The 24930-nt window shown below is 44.2% G+C and overlaps 1 protein-coding gene across 3 annotated transcripts; it reads right to left on the minus strand.

The window, feature by feature from the left end:
* Positions 1 to 774: 774 nt before the first annotated feature.
* On the minus strand, positions 775 to 24280 carry CHFR (checkpoint with forkhead and ring finger domains). 3 transcript variants are annotated; one of them, XM_020809893.3, is made up of 18 exons: positions 24150 to 24280; positions 22493 to 22646; positions 20097 to 20196; positions 16432 to 16541; positions 14867 to 14926; positions 14469 to 14666; positions 13050 to 13256; positions 12106 to 12262; positions 10655 to 10809; positions 9057 to 9219; positions 8425 to 8567; positions 7974 to 8093; positions 6310 to 6393; positions 4078 to 4148; positions 3607 to 3694; positions 2372 to 2479; positions 1971 to 2043; positions 775 to 1320 (listed from the first exon to the last, which is right to left on the minus strand). In XM_020809893.3, the coding sequence occupies exons 2-18, from the start codon at positions 22638 to 22640 to the stop codon at positions 1278 to 1280; spliced, it is 2028 nt and encodes a 675-aa protein (XP_020665552.3). In that variant the 5' UTR covers positions 22641 to 22646; positions 24150 to 24280; the 3' UTR covers positions 775 to 1277. The 3 variants fall into 3 exon arrangements, with proteins under 3 accessions (XP_020665552.3, XP_072839762.2, XP_020665554.3); XM_072983661.2 differs by lacking the exon at positions 24150 to 24280 and adding an exon at positions 23982 to 24105; XM_020809895.3 differs by lacking the exon at positions 24150 to 24280 and adding an exon at positions 23523 to 23828.
* Between the last annotated feature and the right edge of the window lie 650 nt (positions 24281 to 24930).

Here is a 24930-nt window from a genome sequence, read left to right on the forward strand (position 1 = left end):
GTTATGAACAGTGGGGAAAAAATGTTGATCAGAACGTGGAGTGGCTCTAAAATATAACTGCGACTTCTCCTTTACTGGCTTATGGAATGTTATACACTTGTGTCATGACAGAAGGACTGCAAACACCATCACTGGGGAATACATGTCTACACTGAGCAGAGTAGACGTTTTCCTACTAGAACGGATATCAGGATGGATCTTATTATTCTTATCCCAAACCTCAGAAGAAAACGCGTCAAAGGAGAGGAAAAGGAGGTGGGACGCTATGGGAGGAAAAAGATGTGATTTTAGAATCGTTGCCCTTGATGTATCCAACGGCCATTGCTATAAACAGGGGAAGGGGACATGCTGGCCGGGAGGATTCTGGGAGTTGTATTCCAAGAAAGTAACTTTTCCCCCCATGCTTGGCTGATCAGGCATCATAGCACCTAGAGAAATAGTCTGCAAAGTGCTGCAGGAAGACAAAGCATGACGAGTCAATTGTGATTGGCTATAGCCCATAAATGAATCCACCAATAAGCTTCTGACGGGGCTGCCGATTGGTGGAAGACTAAGAGGGCGCAACAGTTCTTCCTAGGAAGAGCCAGAAAAATACAACATTGCATCATTTAGGTAAAACTGGGTGATCAGTTCTCTACTTTCCCTCTGCTCTGGAGATAAGAAATCGTTTGTGGTGAGGTGGAATGATAGCTCCTAGAATCCCACAACCAGTAGGTAAATTAAAAACAATAATTAAAAAACCTAAAAGTTTGCAAATTCTGTTCCACTCACAACTTGGCCCACATCACATTTATTCCACAAATCAACCGTTATCAAACTTTTTTTCTCACACAGGAAATTGTCTCGTTTCTTTTGCTTGTTGAAAAATCCCTCCTTCCTTTGCTCAATGCTTGCAGCTTTAGCCCACCCCTAAATCAGAACTTCGGTCCACTCGTTAAGTCAAAACCATGATGGAACTAGAGGGAGGTTAATTGGAGTTACTGGTTCAGTTCCCCCCTTCTCTTTTTTTTGTGGAAAAAGAGAATAATAATAACAACAACAAAAACAGAGAACAACAGATGTTCTGCCCTCTTTACAAGCTGCAGAATTTTACAAATAATAATTAAAGTAACTCACATCAGAGTACCTGATGTAAAAAGTAACCAACTCCTTGATATGAGGGGGGAAAAAGGGAACAGTTACTGAAAAAGTCAGCATTTCAGCTTTAATTCCCCCCTCCTCCCTTTTTTTTTAAACAGGCGGTAAATATTCAGATCCATTAAATCCCTAGAAAACATTCAGTTTTTGAATCGTGTTTGTTCACAAATGTGATTGAACTTCCTGCAAAACAGAAGGGGGGGGGAAACACAGGGGGAAAAAAAAGCAAAGAACAGTAAATTAAGATTTTGCATAGGATGTAACCATTTTTTTTAGCTTTTTTAAAAATGGCATGGCTTATTTCATTTAATTTCACCATTTTTTTCCCCCTGGGAGTGAAATCAAACCACTCACGCACTAGCATGTACAAAGTACATTCTTCTAGTTTTCCTTTAGAACCATGACGCTGCCCCTTCAAGAAATAATAAATCAGAGTTGTGGGCTAAAAGCTAAATGTTACCTGCCAAGATTTTGAATTTGTAGAAAAAGGCTGGTATCTCGCTGAGAGAGACACTGTGCACACAACCAACAAGGTAGTACAAAGGACTGTGTTATATTGGAAAGCGTCCATTGCCGGATGACAATCAGAACTTTACGAAGTAGTACAACAGACCAGTTTGTGTAACCTTTTTTGTCTGCACAGAAATCTCCAACAGGCTACTAGCCTGTCCACAATTATTATTACATCTTTCTTAAGCTGTAGCTGCTTTTGCTTATCTCTAACCCCCTCCCCCCCATAGGAATTAATTCTGCACGCTTGTGCCAGCTTGCAATACCGACACTTTTAAGTTCCTAGAGAGACATCCCACTGTCAAGGTAGGTGGACAACTCACATAGCATGGTGTGCTTTAACCTGAGTCCGACAGTTACGCCCCCAGTAGCAATCGGGACGAGATGTGACAGCCGCTGTGCCAAAAAAATGAAAGAGAATAAAGAATAAAATGGACACACCATTGTGATTACATGCAAAACGAGGCGGGGCAGAGCAGGGGGACAGAATCCATCAAGCAATGTTGTTGAGACTTGCGAGAGCCCTTCCGATATAAGGGGTGGGCAAACCATGGGACCCGAGAGCAGTACAAATGAAAAGGCAGAGATGGCAAACCTATGGCACGCATGCCACAGCCAGCATGTAGAGCCCTCTCTGTGGGCACGCGAGCCATAAGTTGCCGGATCGCTACCCCCCGGCAGCCAAACCTGAGGAGGAGGCTACAGCCGCGCTGCACTCCCATACCTGGCAGCTCGGCAGCAGGAATATTCTGCCTGTATTGATAAGCGAGTTCTCGGAAGCTACGGAGACCGCAACAGTAGCAGAGCACCGTTTCCCCTGTAATTCGGTAATCTGGAGGGAGGGAAATCAGAATTGTTAAAAAACGAGCACCAAATGTCATTTTACAAGGTAATTCAAACAAGGATGAGTCCTCCTAGTTACTATCATAGAGTGTGTGGGGGGGAGGGGTAGACTGTTTTGATGGGTTTGGGGTCCATTTTGATACCCCAGAATCCTCTGGGTCCAGAAAGATTGCTACAAATGAGGTAAAATGGTGATCCTGGAAAACACTGGGAGCCCACTTCCAGTTTTGAGAAATTGGTTAATGTGGGCAATGTTGTAACACTGCAGGTGTACATTCAGATCAAGTTAAAGGCGAATTCCTGCAGTTGTTGGGTTCTAGAAGTTGCAGTTGACCTTTCTTCACAGCTGGATTCCATTTTTTGGGGGGGTGCAATGCAGGATCACAGTATTTTAAGAACTTTTCCAAACTTTATAAAAATGTAAGACGTGCCCCATGTTTATGTGTTTTAAGGTGTGGTGACGTTCTGTTTCATTTTAACAATTCCTTAAATGTCAATATTATTATTTTAAAAAACAAACCCAGAAAGGTTTATAAATTATGGGATGAAACAACACCAAAAGAGTAAACATTCCATGGAAAACATTAAAATCACTGGGGGTAAACTCACATTAACCAATAACCAAAATGGTGTCAAAGTTAGTTTCAGACAGCCTATCCATTAAGAGAACCCTATCTTCTCTTAAGAAGGCTGACCACCGAAAAATTGATGCTTTTGAATTGTGGAGGCTGGAGGAGGCTCTTGAGAGTCCCCTGGACTGCAAGGAGAACAAACCTATCCATTCTAAAGGAAATCAACCCTGAGTGCTCATTGGAAAGACAGATCCTGAAGCTGAGGCTCCAATACTTTGGCCATCTCATGAGAAGAGAAGACTCCCTGGAAAAGCCCCTGATGTTGGGAAAGAGTGAAGGCAAGAGGAGAAGGGTATGACAGAGGACAAGATGGTTGGACAGCGTCATTGAAGCTGCCAACATGAATTTGATACAACTCCGGGAGGCAGTGGAAGATAGGAGGGCTTGTTGTGTTCCAGTCCATGGGGTCACGAAGAGTCGGACACATCTTAATAACTAAAAAACAACTTTTTTTTAGAATTCAAGTCAAAGAGGTGATATTTACCTGGTAAAATAAAGACTCCTCTTTGAAGACCTACAAGGCTGTCGTTTAATATGTTTTTCCATGTCAAACCCCTGGATGCCAGGTAATCCTGGAAGACGAGAGCGTAGTTAGTGCCATACAAAGCCGAAAGGAATGGACGCGCTTGCCGTCCATCCCAAGAAAAGCATTATGACTGATTCCCTTCAAAAGTGGTTATCCTTCCCCAGTGAAGTCAGATAGGGTTCCAAGTGGAGACTGTATAGACATGAACGTCTAGGCTGCCTTGGATAGAATTTGAATTTTGCAACATAATGAGTTCTGGGGATTGTAATGCAAAAGAAGAGGAACTGCCCCCCCCAAGGTTTAGTTTTGTACCCGAAGGGCATGGAGGGCCGTCTTGCTGGACCAAATGGGGAGGGCTGTGATTTCAGCCCCAGTTTTTTCAAACCCTGATATTTTCACAGGAGAGGCCTTTCAAAATGGCACATGTACCTTTAGAATATCCGATTCATAGTTATTGCCATTCAAGACCCCGTCCAGACACTTGTCACCAAGGTTTATTTCTATGAAGAAGCAGAAGAAATAACAACAGCAACAATAATAATTTTTTATCTATCCAAACTGATAAGACACCTTGAATACGTATAACACACCAGACATCGTAGTAATAGAATGAAGAAATGATCACTGACATTACAACTCCAGGGGAAGCCATAGTTGAAAATAAAGGATTGGAAAAACTAACAAAGGATAGAGACCTGGCCATCGAAACACCTCGCTTGTGGATGAAACACACTTCAGCGATCTCCGTAGTCATTGGGGCTTTGGGAACAATATCAAGAAATTTCACACAATGTTATAAGCGGTTGCAGACCTCAGAAATCACACCCTCAGAGCTACAAAAAAACCAGCATTCATACTGTGCCAATACTTAACAGATACTTGGGTTTTTGGTTAAAACTTGTTTCTGTTATACAATACCACTCAATGTTTTTATGTTCTTGATTGACTGTGCCTGGTGTTTTCTCAATAATAATAAGACTTAGGTTTTTGGTTAAAACTTCTATCTGTTATATAACACCAGTCCATATTTTTATAATTGTGATTGCCTGGTATTTCTGAACAACAACCATGTGAAAACTTGCCTCTGTTATATAATCCCCAGACAAAGACTGTGTTTTGAATTTTTTTTAACAATAAGACATGAATTTTACTTGCTCAAAAGGCATTTATCTTTTCTTGCTGCGTGGACAGTTACACTGCAATCTCAAAAACCTGGGACTGAAAATACTTGCATTGAAATCTAGTTAATTTCTATATTAAGGGTTGGGGATGTTTATTTTTCTGGAAAAGGCAACAGGATGAGGAGTGAGGGGGAAGGTTTTGAAAGAACCTATGTTCTTGCAAACCTGGACAGGATTGAGGTTGCAAGAAGGGCTGACGGGTCTCAACTAGAGTGATCAAGACACTATTTGAAGTGCAGAGGCTCCTAATTTTCCAGCTCCCAGACCACAAATCCTCTAGACTAAATCACCCAGTGTAATTTGGTGATCAAAAAACTGATACTGTCCTTGTAGCTGGCCATCCATCACACTCCCGGGAGAAAAAACACTCACAAAAATGCCCTTACCTGTACAGTTTTCTTAAACAGGGTTTGACCTAGTAGGGATATCAAAGTTATTGGGCCCACAGCAACCATAAATCAGGTTAACCCCCCCCCCCATAAAGCTATAATTAAAAAGGCAAATAGAGTATGAAGAAAATGGCTGTTTAAAAAGTATATTGTAATACATATCTTGAAATAAATATTAAGAGACTTATTTAGCTTGATTCAGGTAGGTAGTCCTTTCGGCACCAGGTCAAAACTTTCCTGTTCCAGAAGGCTTTTAATTGAAATAACATCAACTGTGGGTCCTGATGATGGCAATTTTAACTGTATTTTAATTGTATTCTAATCATTTTATTTTTATTGTATTGAATTTTAATTATTGTAAGCCACCCAGAGACCTCTGGGTAGAGTGGGCAGCATATAAATTAAATAACTAAATAACTAAATAACTAAATAAATAAATAAATAGTATTTGAAAGGGATTCTATTTGTTTGTAGAATTCTCTCTCCACCCGTGGATGTTGCTGGCTCTGGGAAGATTTCTATAATGCATATGGCTCAGATATTTTGCTTCACGACCAATCTGCTCTTCACTACAAGGTACTTTCTCGGCCACAGACGCTATTAAGAATATTGCCAAGCCACCTTACATTGTAGGAGAGCACTCAAAAGATAATTTCATTTCTCAGTTACATAAAATGAGCATGTTTTAACTAAAATGAAAGGTTGCACGCTTGGTAGGATTAATTTAGCGGGCTTGACCGCTCAGTCGTTTAGGTCTCTGGCTGTGGAGCCAGAGGTTGGGAGTTCGATTTCCCCACTGTGCCTTCTGGGCAGAAAAGCCAGCCTGGGTGGCCTTGGGCAAGCTGCACAGTCCCAGGGCTCCCCCTAGTGGAAGGCAATGGTGAACCACTTCTGAGTATTCTCTACCTGTAAAACTCTGAAAAAGGTCACCATTAAGTCAGAATTGACTTGACGGCACAGGATTTTTATTATCAGAATTGATCTGGAAGCAAAATCTTTTAATTTTTAAGGACAATGTCCTTATGGGCTTTAGCGGGGTGCGGAATCTACCGACTGCAAAGGACTTTCAAACAATGAGTCGTCTCCCTTACCACAGAAGGGTGCTAAGCAGCCAAAACATGACACCCGAGTGCAGCCCCAGTACAAGTGACAAAAGGATTGGAGACAGATGGTGCCTGAAAAGAGACAAAAAAGAAAAGTTCATCAACTTAAGACTCCATCCATTCAGCACGCCATGTGGACCATGAATGGGTGACAGTCCGGGTCATCAATGAAAATACCACCTGGCCTTTTATGTTGTGATCCCTTTCCCTCCCATACAATCCTACAATGAATAGGAACACAGGAAGGGGAGGAGAGGTAGCTTTGCCCCGTCATGACATCACTTCCTGTTCGGCCAAGGAGGACCTGTTCAAGTTCTCCAGTGATAACTGGAGACAGAAATAGAAGAGGCAGAGGACAAGAAATGGAAGGAAGTGTTGGGCTCTTTGGTTGTCGCAACAGCACTGTGTTCTAGCACTCTACACCAACATGAACAACATGATCAAACACAGCAAACCAAAACAGAACTCTGTCTCATTTATGAAAACAAAGCTTTCTCCTCTTTTTCTCTCCCGGTTCTCTAATTGCACATTCCCACACGGGCTACACGGCGTAGCTGCTAAAGAGATGGGCACGGACCACCAGTTTGTCGGTTCGCGCCGGTTCGTTCAGCGTCTGAACAAGTGTTTGGCACTTCCAAGCCCTGCCTCCTCGGGCGAGCACCTACTCAAGAGGCAGCACCACAGCGTCCCTCCAGATGCTGCCTCTGAGTGGGGGCTGTCTGGAGGAGGGGGACTGGGAAGAGCCGAACACTCGTCCGACCACTAAGGACAAACCACCAAAGCGGGAGTTCATGCCCATCGCTAGGAGCCTCCCACCATTTACATCCATCCTAAAGGGATTCGTATGGCATGATACGAAGCAAGAAGAGTGGGTGGTGATATAGGTGGCAACAGGGATTATGGATACTGTAGTCTTGCTGCCTGTTATGCTGTGTACAAAGGACCTCTCTGGAAACAACTGTTGTTCTGTGCCAGTAAGTTAAAACTGACTTATAGCAACCCTATTAGGTCACTATGATAGGTCACTATACCTTTTCTAAGGTAAGTGAGGTGTTTAAAGAGTGGCTTTGGCAGTTCCATCCTTCCCCAATGAGTTTCCACAGCTGTACGGGGATTTGAACGCTGGTCTCCAGAGTCCTAGTCCATCACTCTATTTGCTACACCACTCTGGAAACTACAATACCCCAAATGCTTTGCAGTGGCACAGAGGTTAGCCCCGCCTGGCTAGTTTCTTTGCCAAAGATCACAATAATTGGGGGGGGGGTGTCTTTTTTTTCCCATTTATCAGCGGCTGTAAGTTACATCAGAGGGCGAGCCGGGGCATTCCAGCAGACGTAAGTGCTGTAGTTCAAACATATATGAAACTCCAATCCCTAAATATAAGTACATTGAAGCTTGGTTTCTTGTAAAGACGCTCAGTGGACACAAGTTTAAGAAGGCATCTTAAGGAAAAGAAACAAGAAAAGCATCTTTATGGAGCAGAGGAAAGCACAAAAACTTCCCAACGCTTTGCCAGCTTCATTTCAACTGTGCATGACGAAAAAATTCCCAACAGAGAACAGTTTCCAAGGCCTGGCCTAGGAAGCATCGCCAAAAACACATATGGTACAAGGTCTGAAAATGACAGCCAAGGAACCGGCCGGCCAACTCACATTGCTGAGGGGCGATGTGGGGGTTCTGCTCACGCTCCGCTCTGCGGTCCGGCATTGGCTGGAAGCAGCAGGTGCAGATCACGTGACTTCCTTGAGAAGGACAGACGTACTCCTGGGCGGCTGAGTGGGCGAGACAGGCAAGCAAGTCAACAACCACAGGGGGAGAGAAGAGAAAAAGGCTGCGGATAACTGGAGAGGGACAGTCAAGTGCAAAACATCTCAAGAGTTCTTCAGAAGTCCAAAGGCCAGTTCATCCAGGCTTGTAAACTCCAGCCTTTTCCTTCCTCCTTTCCTTAAGAGTTTCATTTGGTCCTCTCATAGGCCAAAGATCATCCCCCAGTCCCACCGGTAGAGTTGAAGTGGCACATTGGCCACCGAAGGCAAGGCTGTGAAAGAGACTTGCTCCTTCTGTACGTGCGCACATTGAGCGCAACGCTGTCATGGCACTCACCTGTTGGGAAGTTGGCAGACGTGGAGGGGGCATCCCCTAACGCCTGCCCTGACTCCGTTTCTCCTTCCAGGCCAGGGGAGGAAAGGGCTGGAACGGATTGCCGACGATATCCCGGACACTGTCGGCACACGATGTACGGCTGGCTGGAAAGAGGGACACAATGAAGTTATTGGAATTAAGAGCATCAAGAGACCAAGACCTAATCCATAGAGTGCCAGATTCAGATTCAGAAGACTAACGGTTCAAATCCCTGATGAAGCAATGATAAAATAATATAATAATGGCATGCTGTCAAGTCATGCAATGGTGACTTCTTCTTGGGAGAGAGTATACAGAAGTGGTTTCCCTTCTTCCAGGGGCGCCCGGTGACTCTGCAGCTTGCCTAAGACCACATAGGCTGGCTCTTCCCAGAGGCCCAGTGGGGAGTTCAACTAGCTGGGTTGTATATACTTGGTTCGGTAGCCAGATACATACACCCCTGAGCTATCCAGCCAGGTAATTTTCTGAATAAGGCTCTCTCTATTCAGAAAACAGTGGGTTCTCTGAATGGGTTGAGCTCATGCATTCAAAGATGTCAACCAAATCACCAAATCTGCAGCTTGAAGACATGACTTCACTAGAGGCACACTCACCTAATATCAGAGGATTCACTATCCACATCCGATAGCTCCAGCAGGTCTTCAGAGCTTCCTTCTTCATCCGAAAAGGACCTGCGCACCTTTGGCTGAAGCATGTCTTGAGTGATTTTGTTCCGAGCATCCATGCTTCGCACGTCCTCTTCATTACGGCACTTGTCTAGAAACCGGGAGAAATGGGCCGTTAACTTTTTATAACAACGCAGACCTGGGCTGTGCAGGTTACCATTCGGAAGACCAGCAAGCTTGTTTTGCCGAAGTGCAAGGACAGCATGCAGAATGCCTTACAATTAAAGCAAATATGAGGATATAATAGAGAGGTATGGACAGATACGGCAGCCATTCCACTTTACCTCCTACATGAGTGGGTCCCAACCTTGTGTAACCCAGGTGCTCATGGACTGCAACTCCCAGACGCCTTCGCCACCAGCTGTGCTGGCCAGGATTTTTGGGAGTTGTAGTCCAAGATCATCTGGGAACCCATAGTGGGGAACCACTGCTCTAGACTAATGCACTGTATGGCATCTCCTATATACAGATCCATCCTAGAAACTTCAAAGGCAAAACCAGATTCTTTAATCTGCTCTTGTGGTCCCCCATTGCCTGGGATAATTTACACTATATAGCAACTGATTACAAATGGAAGCTTGTAGGGGGGAAAATTCATCAACAATTGTAAACAGCCAATCTAATGAACATTCATGTTACTCTGCCATTGTTTAATGACAGAGATTCTCACATGCTTTACAACGCAAGCTTCAATGAAAGACCTGCATATCAAAGATGCTGTTACCACAATGTTAAGCACCCACTGACTTTCCAACCAACCAACCAACCAACCAACCAACCAACCAACCAACCAACCCAACCCAACCAACCCAACCCAACCATCTCTGTATTTTGATGCCAAGAACATCTGGATTAACCCAACGTTGGGAACTATTGCCTTAGACCAAATTCAAAGCTTCTTCTGCAAGGAAAGTCAAAGAGGGGCTGCAGAACTAGAGCATATCTTTTATATGCAAGGGTTTTCTGGGTTCAATGCCTCTTAACTCAAGGTAGGTCTGGAGAGACCTCCATGTGAAATCCATGGGACTTTCATAGAATCAGAGCACAGTGAAGTTGGAAAGGGCCTATAAGGCCATCATGCCCAACCCCCTGCTCAACACAGGAATATAAACCAAAGAATATCTGGCAGGTGGTTGTCTAAATTTGTCTTGAATGCCTTCCGTGCTGGAGCACTCACCACCTCTCAAGATAACTGGTTCTATTGTCATACTGCTCTAACAGTTAGGAGGTTTTTCCTGATAGTCAACTGAAATTTGGCTTCCTGTAATCACTAATTCCACTAATCATGGGAAACAATTCTGAGCTAGTTGGGCCGATGATATGCCTTGATAGTTGGCAGTTTCCTATGTTTCTCCAGACTGGAAGAAAACCTGGTACTTGCCTTTTTAATCTTTTGTAACCACGGGCTCTTGGTATTCTTTTGTGATCATGCACTAAATAGTACATCATTGTCATGGTTGTAAATTATAGTCATCATCATCACCATTACCACTGGGCAAAAACGTGTGCAGACCAAACCCACTTGCCTGGATGTTGGATGAGATAAGCTTCCACCAAGTTGTTTAAAATGTGATTTTTGCAGATCCGTTCCACCGGACAACGGCATGTCGGACAGAGAGAGGAGCGTTCCATCCACCCTGAGTAACAAGCAGCGCAGAAAGTGTGCATGCACGGCTGCAGGCTAAAAGGGGAGAGGGGGAAAGGGAAGGGGGAGAGGGAATATGAGAAAATAGGAAGATGTTGGTCTGCAATAGGATGTGTCGTCTCTGATCCTGCACATACAGCAGAGTTTGAAGAGTCAGAACAAGTCTGTGTTTTCCAGCAGTAGTAAACTATGGTTTGATGAAATTAGGGAATTATTAAGCTGAATTTATGAAGTTCGAAAAGAAAGAATTGTGGAGTTAAATTTTACTGCCTGTGCTGAAATTTAATACAGTAGGACCACAGGGGATAATCTCCAAACCACCACCATCCCATGGATACGGAAAAACATGGAAATATTGAATGCTATACATTATATGGTCTTTGATACCTTTCAGTGGCCAGTTCTGCTAAAGATCTGTATGGAGAATTAGTGCAGGGAAATCACCCCGGGGGAGACCACAGCTGCGATACAAGGATATCTGCAAGCGGGATCTGAAGGCCTTAGGAATGGACCTCAACAGATGGGAAACCCTGACATCTGAGTGTTCAGCCTGTAGGCAGGCGATGCAGCGTAGCCTCTCCCCATTTGAAAAGACCCTTGTCCAGCAGGCTGAGGCAAAGAGGCAGTCCTGAAACCAGCAAAATCAGGGAGCTGGACAGGGGACAGATTGCATTTGTTGTCAGTGTGGAAGGGACAGGCGCTCTCGAATCGGCCTCCTCAGCCACACTAGATGCTGATCCAAGTCCTCCATACAGAGCATGTTACCATATTCTCTCGAGACTGAAGGATGCCTAATCTAATCTGCTAAACACACCCTGGAATATGCATTTTGGGGGGATTAGTATTTTCAGGCAGTGGATAACTGAATCAGTGGATGCTGATTCCGTGGATAGTGGAGCCTGCTGTATTTTGGATCATTTAGTGCCAATTTAAAAGAGGAAGCAAACTTTTGGGTATTTCATGGCTTCTTCCCATTTGCTGGTACTTCGGAGGGAGCATGCTCTTCTTTGAGATAGTTCCCAAATTGGGATTGGATAATACAAGGGTTGCACCTCACCATCTAAAACACTGAGCAAGAGTAGGAATGCTACGGTGGCTCAGAAGGCTCAGTGGCCCAAGAGGCAACAAAGGGCTGGCTAGAGAAGGGGATGCTCTGAAGGAACCAAGGGACACGAGGTGTGCTCAACGCGCCCTTGCCATTTGCCCGTCATGCATTTTCAATCCCCTGCCCAGCCACCCGCTATACACAGCATACAGGAATCCAGTGGAGTGCCAACTCTCATGTGTTGCGCTGTGGCCATCGTACGCAGTTTGACCTCCAACCGCCCATACCTGACACAGTCATGCAGCAGTTCCTGGCAGATGATGCAAGTCAGTGTTTCTTCCATTTTGTCTGGCTTCACGTTGGCTGACTTGGCGTCATCGCAGCCTGTTTTCATTGCACATTCCTTTGGAGGAAGCACCTGAAGATACGAGCCGCCGTCGCCATCTGCAAAGGGACCACAATCCTCGTAGTGAAAGAAAGCGTCACCCACGCATGGAGATACAATGGAACTCCATACATTGTTGCTCAACAATCACGATGCCCAGCTGTGTGGCATGACACTTTTCCCCCCAACTTTGTTGGCATGGAGCCACCCACGCAGGGAGGAAACGAAGGGATTTCTCTACCCAGATTCGTCATGGGTGGAAGCCAAGTCATATTAAGGCGCTAAACAATGTCAAGGTTAAGAATAAGAGAATATTGATTATTCTAACCAGTCAGTGAAATGTAAAACGTACCATTATCTATTTACTTAAAGAAATGTAATAACCTGAATGAAGCCTTAGGCATTTTCATAGACTTCCTCCTGAAATAAGTCGAGGCCTTGATAGTTCAATAAGGCAGACCTTTGAGACATCCATGGGGGAGTCAAGATTATACTGACTCCTGTTTATCGTTGCTCGGATGAGATGCTTGGGGGAGTGGAATGCTAGCTAAAGCAGCCAGACTTCTGATCTTAGGATCCCCCCACTGATTCACTTATCCACAGTCTGAAAATATTAAAAATATTAAAAGAAAAATCCGAAAAATATGTATTTCTAACAATGAATTTACCACAACTGGCAACTAGAAGGAACCTCTGTGATATACAATGAGACTCTTGTGATATACAATGTTCACTATTAAAATAATGTTTGCTATAATACATGTTTTTCAGCACCCCCCCCAGGGGGCTTGGAACCAATCCCCCACATTTATGGGGGGTCCTACTGTACAGTTGTCTCTAACTTACCTCCTTTCATTTTCTTTCTCACGGGCTCAAAGGCGTCCTCTTCATCCCTGCTTTTAAGCTCAGGTAGAGCCAATGACATTTTCTCTTTATCCCCTGAAGAAACAGCAGGCGTTTCAGTATTTACACGTGGCTGCTTGTATTCAAGTGTTGTTTCCGGACTACACAGTATCAAAGCTGGTACAGGAACAGGCGTGGAAGATTGAGACCCTGCAAAACGGGAAACATATTGCTTTAAGATACGATTTTCAGTACCTCATTCAAATACAGTGGTGCCCCACACAGCGATGTTAATCTGTTCCAGGATTAAAGTCGCTATCCGGATTCGTCGCTATGCAGGGGGGAAAACCCATAGGAACGCATTAAACTCCGTTTAATGCATTCCTATGGGGCGAAAACTCACTGGTAAGCAAAGATTCCCACATCCGGCCGCCATTTTTGCTGCCTGGTAAGCGAGGGCAGGGCACGAAAATGGAGCGGGCGGACATTTTATTCTTCCGGCGGCCATTTTGGAACCGCTGATCAGCTGTTTTTAGAACATCACAATGCGACGATCGGTAAGCGAAACGCTTACCGATCATCACAATGCAATTTTCGCCCACTGGAATCATCGCAATGCGATCGCATTAGTGATCGCAAAAACCGCGTCGCTATGCGGATTCGTCGTTAAACGGTGCACTTGTTAAGCGAGGCACCACTGTAATTAAAACATGGCTATCCTTCCATTTTTTTTAAAGAGGCAGAAGTAGCTAAATTGTAACAAACATGGTGCTTAGGATGTGAACACAGTGTCCAAACTCCATTTCTCAATTTCGGACACGGATTGTTTGTCTCTTCCATTCTTGATCAGGTTAGGGTTCAGCAAAGGGCCGACCCTACTCTAAGAGAAAGGGCGCAGGCTGCCTCAACCAGCAAGTTTAGACATCACGAAACACCACTCAATTATGAATTGTCCAGAATCCAACAGAATCTTTCCATCCGGATAAGTCCAGCGGGTTAACTCAGACTCAAGGGTTGCAAATAGCATCTAATTAATTAAGTCTCCAATGGAATTCCTACTTGTGTGCAGAATTGGTATGTCACTAGGGATTTAATCGGGCCAGTGATTCACAGCTGCAACTTGTGCCAGTTGCATTCAAAGGAGCACAGATATTCAACGGGAGTCTGGCTACTATTTTTTTATATCCAAAATTCAACAGCCTCTTCCTCCTTCCCAACAATAGGTCATAGGCATGATTCAAAGTGCTGTTTTTAACCTACAAAGCCCTAAATGGCTGGGGTCCAAGCTCTCTCAAAGACCGTGCGAGCCCCCTTCCACCCTGATGGAGAAGTCGCCCTTGGATCAGGCAACGAAACACCTAAGGCTTTTTCTACTGCCCAGCTGTTACCAAAAGATGCTTCAACTGTTTGGCCAAGGTTTACCAGATGTTGAGGGGTTGTCGTGTTCTGTAGATACGGGCTTGGCGGCAGAAGCCGCATTGAAGAGGTTCGACGTAGAGGTGGACGGCCGTGGTTCATCACAGCTGGGTTGACCCGTTGGTGAAACTGAGGTTCCGGTATGTATTTTTCCAGTACATGAGGTATCTTTGGTCACATGGCAGACATTTTCAACACTGGCTTCTGCAGCGAGGAAGAGATTGGGAAACAATGGCTCTGTGTCGCTTCCCGAACAATTTGAGGCATAAAGATGAATGTCAGTCACATCCTCTACATAAGTAGGGGCTCCGAGAAGAACTGCAAGTAATCCTATAGGCTTATTCTTTCTGCTCCCCCCCCCCACAAACCCTCTGTGGGTCTCAAAGCTAATCCTTTTTACTTACCCACTGGCTCATCATCCTGGTCCTGTTTTGGGTTTAAAGATTCATAAAGATATGCAACATCTGAAAGAAGAGAATATGTTTTAAACCCAACAATTCATAAATGACAAGTTGGACTTCCCTATAGCGGCCTGCCAGAGGAAGGGAAAATTTTTTCTCTGGGCTAGGGATGGGCAGATTTTAAATCCATGTCTTTATTATTTATTTATTTATTTATTTATTGGACTTATATACCACCCCATAGCGCTACAAGCACTCTCCGGGCGGTTTACAATTTTTTAAATTATACAGGCTACACATTGCCCCCCCCCAGCAAGCTGGGTACTCATTTTACCGACCTTGGAAGGATGGAAGGCCGAGTCAACCTTGAGCCGGCTACCTGGGATTTGAACCCCAGGTCGTGAGCACAGTTTTAGCTGCAGTACAGCGTTTTAACCAAATCCTTCTATGCTTGATTTGTGCAGATTTGGTTTTAATCAGGGGGAAAAAAACCATGTATTTTCATGTACACTTCCAAATGGACACATTAACACAGTGGTCAAGATTCTGTTTGCACAGACGTAGTGTAAAGTTATGGCAGTGTCAATGTGCTGGGCACATCAGCTGGCAACAGGGGAATGGTGTGAACAGTCTGGCCATTCCTGTTGTGACCGTTGAGTAGTACGCTGGCGAAATTACATTTCATGGATAGCACTTCTGCCTTTGTGCTTTGTAGCTACCATAGGCATAACGTCAAGTTCTATAGGCAGAGCTACGCAAGAAGATTTTACCTTGTGATTCTTAACTTGTCACATCTCATGTTCCACCAGTCACTTTGTCAATGAATGTGAGTCATAGAGTCCTAAAATAATGGAGTTGGAAAGGGCCTATAAGGCCATCGAGTCCAACCCCCCTGCTCAAGGCAGGAATCCAAATCAAAGCAGGTCTGATAGATGGCTGTCCCGTCTTCTCTTGAATGCCTCCAGTGTTGGAACACTCTTGAGACAACATTGACCATATTGCTTATATGGCAGTACCACTTCTATTCTCTGCCTTTGTTCCAGGACAACAACGAAGCAGAACTAGAAGATGCTCGTCTTATTTGCTTTGGGGGGAAAAGCAGGAGCCTCGTGGCGTGCTGGTTAAACTGCACTACTGCAGTTGAAACTCTGCTCAAGATCCAGGTTCAATCCCAGGTAGCCGGCTCAAGGTTCACTCAACCTTCTTGGGTTGGTAAACAGAGTATCCAGCTTGCAGGTGGGGGGGGCAATGTGTAGCCTGTGTAATTAAATTGTAAACCCCCCTGAGATTGCTTTAAACTCCATAGAGTGGTATATAAACAGCACACTTTGCTTGGATGGCCTCCCATTCATTTTCCAAAACATGGTTCCCCAAGTGTAACCACATGCTCCCTTTCCAAGTTCCTGATCTGGTGGTTACACTGCCCATCATGCTGGCTGGGGAGGATGGGTACTGGAGTACCAGCATTCCAGGTTCCCAGTTCAGGGAAACTGTTCTGATTCTTCCCATCCAGTATGCACCCTCTGCCAAGAGGTCAGAGAAAAAAGAAAAGAACACCATGTCCTTACTGTTTTCTGGCTCATGTTTCCTGTAAACGACATAGATCACATCTCCGGTCTGCAAGCGGCAAGCCTGCTTCTTCACCACCTTCTGTTTATTGATAACTGTCCCATTAGTGCTGTCGAGAACAAATAAAGAATTCCCCTGGTTATGGAAGCATCTGGACTGCTGAACATTGTCAATTGCTCTTCAGATGCACCTACACTCTCCTAAGTTTAATCTGTGTTTCTTTCATCTTTATCATTTACCGATAAGACTGTCTAATTCTCGTGACGCAGTGCTGAAACTGCAATACTGCAGTCAAGACTCTGCCCACAACCTGGGTTCAACCCCAGGTAGATGGCTTGAGGTTCGCTCAGCTTTCCAAAGTCAGAAAAATGAGTACAGTGGTGCCTTGCACAATGATTGCTTCATACAACGATGAATTCACACAGCGATGGGTTTTTTTGAGGAATTTCCCCCATCGTTTAACGATGTTCTCTATGGGGGAATTTCACTTAACGATGTCCCTTTTTGCTCATTTAAACGTGCCTTAAAATGTTTGAAACCTGTTTTAAATGCTTGGATTCCATAGTGCACCTTGTGAAACATGTGCAAACTTAATTTGGTTATGTTCTGAGTCTTCATTAATTTTTGGTGATTTTTTTATTTTCCCCATTTAAATCAATTGAATGGACAGTTCAATGCATTTAAATAGGGAAAACAAAAAATCACCAAAAATTAAAGACGACTCAGAACAACACCAAATTAAGTTTGCATAGGGTTCAGGAGGGGGGATAACGATTGCAAGCATTTAAAACCTGTTCCAAACATTGTAAGGCACCTTTAAATGAGCAAAAACAGACTTCGCAAAGCCATTGAAATGTATTGAGTCGGCTTCAATACATTCCAATGGAGGAAACATTGTTTCACTCAACGATGTTTCCTATGGGTTTTTTCACTTAAAGACGGCAATCCGTTCCAATTGGAATGGATTAACCGGTTTTCAATGCATTCCTATGGGAAATGGTGTTTCACAGAACGATGTTTCACACAACGTTGATTTTTTTGGAACCAATTAACATCGTTGTGTGAGGCACCACTGTACTCAGCTTGCTAGCGGGGAGCGAGCACTGTGTAACCTGCAAAATTAAAATGATAAATCGCCCAGAGAGTGCTTTAAGTGCAGTGGGGCGGTTTGCTTTACTTTGCTTCTGTTACTGCTATTGTAACCTGCTTTTGAAAGGGCTTTATCATGAAGAACAGGTAATACATGTCTGAAAAAAATACAATTAGTAGATGTACGGCAAACAGGGAAGACAGGGGGGCTAAAAATCAAATAAAAATAAAGAAATGGATAATGATGCCAGAGCGGACTGGATAGCTCAGTGAGTTGTGTATCTGGCAGTGGAGCCAAAGGTTGGGAGTTCAATTCCTCACTGTGCCTCGAGGGAGAAGAGCCAGCCTGTGTAGCCTTGGGCCAGCTGCACAGTTCCAGGATGCCCCCTGAAGAAGGGAATGGGAAACCACTTCTGCGTACTTTAAATGAGGCTGTCTAAGAGCTGGCTGGACAGCTCAGTCGTTTAGGTAATATGGCTGCAGAGCCAGAGGTTGTGAGTTTGATTCCCCCTGTGTTAAGAAACGAGCCAGCCTGTGTGGCCTTGGGCAAGCTGCACAGTCCCAAGATGCCCACAGAAGAAGGGAATGGCAAACCATTTCTGAGTACTCTATACTGTAAACCCTGAAAAGGATTAATGCACCAGTACATAATTTTTATTTTAATGATGCCAAAGGAAGAAACTGAAAGCTTAAATGATTCACTCTTCAAAACAGCCAGTAGTCATGTAGTCCTTAGAATTTTGACCTATAACTTGTGTGACCCAGATTCGAATCCTCACCCCATCCTGGAACCCCCAACCTAACCTATCTGGGAGGATAAAAGGAGGAGGCAGAGGAGAGACACGTATGATGCATTGAATTAACTGCAGATGGAATATAAAGAAAATAAATACATAAGTGGGAAAACATGCACGATTCTGCTCTTCTCGACTTGGTCCTTTTAAAAGAGGTAGCTATTCCACTCTGTCTCAGCATAAGACAACGAGGCAAAAAAAAGAGAGAAAAAGTCTCATGGAACATCTGGAAAAACAGATGTATTTTAGCACGCGTATTTGTGCATTACAAGCCACTTCTTCAGACATAGAGGGACAACCTGCATTCTCTTGCTCTCACAACTATATACAACAACTTCAACCTATGCCTGATGCTAAAATAAATCGGATAGCCTTCTGCGCAGCTCGAGAGTATTTTGTTCTTCTTCTTTTTGTTACACGGTTGATGTGTAAGGAGAGAGGACGAAGGTGCGCCTGCAACACAGAGTGCCTGCTACCGCCGCCATCTGGTGGGTGATGCCTGCCGATTCACGCAAGGGAGAGCTTTGTCGGAATCAACTTGTCCGACTAAGGAAATGGTACTGGGATGATAGGAAAGGTAGAGGACAAGATAGAGGTCACTTATATAAAAATAGCACAGAAGCTGCATCTTAGCAAAATGACTGAGTACGTGTTTCTAAAGAAGTGATGGCAATTTCTACTAGCAAGCTTTGAGCAATTCGTTAAGCGATCTTTGGACTGGGCTGTGGATGCCTGTCACCATTTCACTCCATTCTATGGGATGCGTATTCTTACACACAAGGATCCCAATGCATTTAACATGTAAAAAATTTCAGATCTTTGTGTGTGTGTGTTCCCCGTGTTATGGTGCAGTCAGACTGTGAGAAAGGATCATGTCTGATTGTGCTGGGAAGGGCCACTTCGCTGGGAGTTTACCTCCCTTAAAGCTACCCTTCTGTCCATACAGGGATCACTCCGGCCAAGCTCAATAAAAAACATAGCCTTGCCTATGAAGGAGGTCCATCTTAGGTATGGAGCAGGGTTGTGCTAGTTTGCAATCTCCTGCGTGTCATGTGATTGCTGGAAAGTAGTACCAGCTTGCCCAGCTATAAGCTATCCAAAACACAAGGTAGTTCCCCGTGCTGGCTGAATATCTCAGTGGTCTGGGATTTGGTTGCGGAGCCGGAGGTTGGGAGCTTGATTCCCCACTGTGCTTCCTAGGGGGAAGAGCCAGCCTGGGTAGCCTTGGGCAAGCTGCACAGTCCCAGGGCGACCCCTAGAGGAAAGGAATGGTATACCACTTCTGAGTATTCTCTACCTGGAAAAGGTTCTCCAAAAGTCAGCATTGACTTGACGGCGCATGATTACTATTAATCACACCCTTAATCTCTTGCAGCAAGAAAAATGACACGCCTCGAGCCAACTTCAAGAATAGCAAGTTTTATTGCCGTGAGCTTTAGAGGACTAACAGAGTCCGCTGCATCAAAAAAAAATTATACAGTGCAGCAAGAAGTAACAGCAATGGATTTACTGGCAAGACACTATAGGGAACAAGAAGAAACCTTAATAGTCTTACGAAACTACAATTTCTAGAGTCCCAAGGACAAGACCAAAAAGCTAGATTTTAAGCATCCCAAACACATACAAGATGAGAGAGAAACCAGGTGCAGAAAACAGAAAGCGGTCAACTTGGATGTAATCACCAGCATCTTTTGTGAAAGCTGGGGGTGGGGGGGGGGGAGAGAACATTCTGCTCCATGGAACTAAGTTGGGGAAAGAAAAAAAAATTTAAAAAAGCTGACCTGGTATCTTCTAGTGATACTTGACCAGATTCTTCATCCACTGTTATTTTACAGTGATCTCCAGACACCAGTTTATTGCCAGGAAAGGACAGGTCACAACCTTTGAAACAAAATGTGAAATGCTGCTTAGCTTACAGGTATGGCAGGACTGTGGTATCTGCAGGGGATCTGTTCGAAGTCCCCCTGCGGATGCTGAAAACCGTGGATAGTAATGAACCCGATACATAGCATGGTCTCTGGTTCCCTCTAGTTGCCAGTTCTGGTAATTACATCATGGAAATATGCATTTTGGGTTTCGGGTTTTGTTTCATTTAATTTTTAAAAAATATTTTCACACCACGGATAAGTGAAACTTTAGATACTGAACCCATGGAAATTGGAGATTTACTGTAATCACACTGTGAAAAAACAACAGATATCTTTGCATGTGCTTCTACGCCAAGGTTTAGCAAGAAGTACACGAGAAGGAAGACGCACCACCATGTTAACGTTTATGCACCTTCTCCTCTGCCATCTTCTTTCTACAGAGCCAGGAAGTTGTCACTGAAAGGGCTTAATTTCAGTTTTTCTGAATCTCAGCTTGCCCCATTGTTTGGTCCAGAGATCACGACTTTTCTATAAACCAGTTTAAATGAGCCATAACCCATTGAGTTCTTTAATACCACAGGGATAAACCATGATCATGGGTCCATACGGCACGATAAACTAACTTAGAGGGAAACAGAAAGTAAAATAGGCTTAATTCCTAGCTGCACAGTAGAAGAGACAGAAATGCTTTCCTCTTTGTGACAACTTCATCAATTTGCATTGCGATTAGATTTTGGAAGCTAAGTAGGCGCTAGCCGGGTTAGTACTAGGATAAGAGACTGCTAGGGAGCAATAGGTAAGGGTGGGACGGACTCATTCATGAAAACTGGAACCCTGCTGCCAGTCAGATCACACAAAATTGGGGAAGACGGAACAGCGGCATAACTTCCTACATATTGGCTGGAATCCTGCTGCTTAGTGTAAGAACATTCATAGTTTTTAGAATGTTCCTCACCAGCAAATAACAAGTTCCTGTGGCCGTTCTCGGAGGGCCTGCACGCAACACATGCCCCAGGCCAGAGTAAACCCCACCCCAAGATTCTCAGCAAAGATATTTTATTTGCCAGCTAGGAAAGGACTAAAAGGTACTAATTTTCTTACACGAGCAAGAAGATTTCAACTACTGATTTATTTGCTACTTTTCTTTAAGATCTGGTACGTATTCAAAAAAGTTTACAAAAAGAGGGGTGGCAGCTGCATAATCTCACATTCTTTTCCATCTGAATACTTCATTCATTCATTCATTCATTCATTCATTCATTCATTCATTCATTCATTCATTCATTCATTCATTCATGATATTTAAACCCCCTCCTTTCTCCTTAAAAAGTACTCAAAGTGGCTTACATCATTAAAAGATAATATTTAAAGCTAAAAACAATGAGTATACAGAAGCAGCTTACATCGTTTAAAAAAATACTTAAAGCTGAAAACAATAGGTATAAAAATACTAAAAAAGGATCAAACAAACATCACTCTAAAAAATAAGAAACAAAAGCAATACTAAAAACACATTCAAAGCAGTAAAGCACAACACTCTGTTTAAAAATCCCACTCAGGCAGCCCGTCACTCAGGGAAAGTTTGTCTGGAGAGAAAGGTCTTTGTCTGCTTGTGGAAGGACAGAAAGGATGGCCTCCAGTGGGAGGGAGTTCCAAAGTCTGGGAGCAACTACAGAAAAGGCCCTCTCCTGTGTCCCCACCAAACGCATCTATAAGGGTGGTGGGACATCTTCCTTTGTCATGTTTTGGGTATATAATCAAAGTGGAAACCTGAAGTTCGACCTATCATCCACAACAGTGTGAATTGTTCCTACAACGCACTGCAGCATTTTAACACTATTCCATTAGGGCCATAATCATCCATACAACATGACTCTGAGGACTGGTCATGAGGGCTTTTTTTCTAAACATTACGACTAAAGCCATTTGAAGTCTACTCACATAAATATATTTCAGAAAAGCTGGTAGAATGCTAAAGGGATCATCCGAGGAAAGCCTAAAAACCATGATTCAGGCATGCCTTTTAAAATGAGAGACACACAAGAGTTCAGTGTACAAAACAGGAAGAAAGACAGGAAGCATTTCTAAGTACAGTTGAAAATATGTTGAGGTCCAGCAAGGGAGACAAGGATCCCTTTGACCTCTCTGCTTAGAACATAAACATCGTAATAGAAGTTAGTTTTCATTATTAATTGATATAATAAGATTCGACCAATCAAGGGAGAAATTGAATACACCTATTTCTAAATTACCCTCTACCGCCCTTTTGGCCCTAAGCTATATAAAACCCAACTGCTTCTAGAACTTACCTTTTTTCCTCCCGATAGTCCATTGTTTCTTCAACAACAATATGTGAGGCTCTTTTTCCTGGGCCCCCAGGCGGATCAGTTTTCCCCATGGCTGTGGCTCCGTCTGCTGCTGTATTTGGCCTCTGGCTTCTGAGCGCTCCATCTGCATTTACATCTGAGGTGGGAAGGGTGAGAAGAAAATGGGGGAGGCAAACACAAGTCACAAGTGTTTTTGTTTTTTGTTTTTTTAGCTTCGATCCCCTACACATTAACTTAGAAGTTAAATTTACCCCATAAATTCATCAGCAACTCCTCCTCTGAACAGTCCTGACTTTTTCTTGCTGGTGGGAGAATATTAAATTCAAACAGAATTTCTTGGGAAACATGCATAAAATTGGAAGGACATGATTGGAAAGAAAAACATACACCCTGATAAAAATTAAAGCCATACTTACTAAGATTTTAAATGTTTATTAAATTTCTCACAATTTCTGCTCTTTACTATGAGCATATATTGGGAAGAAAGTCCTTTTCCAACCCAAGACGCTTGATTCCTTCATGGCTGCATTTTGGATCCTCCTTCCCTTTCCAGTCTCTTTTTACAACATTTAACCCTCCCCTTTCTGGCCTTTGAGATTCAAACCTGGCTGTTTAAGCAAGCCTTTCCTCCATCCATTGTCTGATTTGTTTCTTGTGTTTTCTCCCATCTTGGATCAATTTTATGGTTTTAAACTGTAATTTGTTATATGATATGTTGTTACCCTCCCAGAGTAGTCTATATGACTAGATGGGCGGGCTATAAATGTAATAAATAAATGAATGAATTTCCCCTTGACCCATGTCGGAAATAGAGAAGGAGGGAGATAAAAAAAACAACCACATAGTCGCACTTTGAAGACTAACTGCTGTATTTTCTTTTGAGCGTTGATGAATCTATGAACTAAGAATATCCACGAAGGGGTTGAGCTGAGCCTGAGGAAGTGGGGCTTCCCCCCAAAAAGCTTACAACCCCTATGATTTTTATAGTGGTCTCACAAAAGGTATGACCTACCCCTTGCATTTGTGTAATCTTGAGGACCACACAGTCTTGTTCTTTGTGGATCGAGTCCATTTCCAGCTCCCGTTAAAACAGACCAGTCAGTCTTTAAAGTGCCACAACGTTGTTTTTGCCTCTGGTTTTGTGGTTGTCTGATATGCCTGCACAGCGTAACCGACCCCCCCCCCCCCAGCCCGGCCCGGCCCGGCCCTTCTCTGCAAGGCCTCCCAACTCAGCCTTACTTCGAAGGCACTCCCCCCACACTCCCCCTTTTTCAAAGATACCATCAGCATGAAAAAGAGGGTGGGTTTTATGGGGGGGGAGAAAGACAAGACAAGGAGGAAGTGAAAAAGCTGGTCTTACCAATACTACCCCCCCTCCACACACACATCTAGTCTCCCCCCCTTGAAGGCTTTTGCACAACCTGGATTGTGCATTTATGGGGGGGAAATGGGGGGAAATAGGGGGACTCACCAGGCTAATGCAACCTTTGCCCAAAGCCCTATTTCCCCCATGGGCTTCCCACCCCCTTCATCTAGGCCTGGGGAGGGATCCTCTTCAAGCCCCCCCCTCCACTTCCTCTTCCTCCCCCTCCCCCCCAGTCCAGAGGCTGCTTCCCCTTCCCCCCCCCCAGCCTCTTACACCCAAGTCCTGCGCCTGCTCCTCCTGTCAACAGACATGGCCAGCCATCAGCTGATCAGGCCCCTGGGCGGAGCTCGCCCAGCCTTTCCGGCCCGCCCATTGGCCGGCTCCGGAGGCAACGTCACCCAAAAGGGCGGGGCCGGAGGAAAAGTTGAGAAAGGGGAAAAGAAGGCGAGCAGGAAGGAAGAGGCTCAGCCGGGAAAAGGAGTCCATAGATTCCAGGGGAGGCGGCGGCTAGAGAGTCCCGCGCGTACCATAGATGGGGATGGCTAGAGTGGCTGTGGAGGGTTGTGTTTCTTGGCAACAAAAAAAGGCCCTGATGATCTGTTTTAGGACTTTATTTTATAGTGGCATCTGATGTATAGTAATTTATTTAATTATCCATCCCTAGTTCCAGCTCTGCCATGGAAACTAACCAGGGGTGTGTGGAATTGGCAATACCACTCCTTAAATATCTCACCTTCAAAGCTCTGTTAGGCTTCCTGTAAGTTGGTTCTGGCTTAATGGACCCATAAAAACAACATTTATTATATACTGGCTTGAGGCAATAAAATCTTTAAACAATTTAAAATTTATGAACGGTTTAGCACACTCCAGGGACGTGGTGGCACTGCGGGCTAAACTGCAGAAGCCTGTGCTGCAGGGTCAGAAGACCAAGCAGTCATAAGATCGAACGGAGTGCCCGTCGCTTGTCCCAGCTCCCGCCAACCTAGCGGTTCAAAAGCATGCAAATGCAAGTAGATAAATAGGGACCACTTCGGTGGGAAGGTAACAGCGTTCC

Source organism: Pogona vitticeps, chromosome 14 (genome assembly GCF_051106095.1).
Source record: "Pogona vitticeps strain Pit_001003342236 chromosome 14, PviZW2.1, whole genome shotgun sequence".
Taxonomy (NCBI): domain Eukaryota; kingdom Metazoa; phylum Chordata; class Lepidosauria; order Squamata; family Agamidae; genus Pogona; species Pogona vitticeps.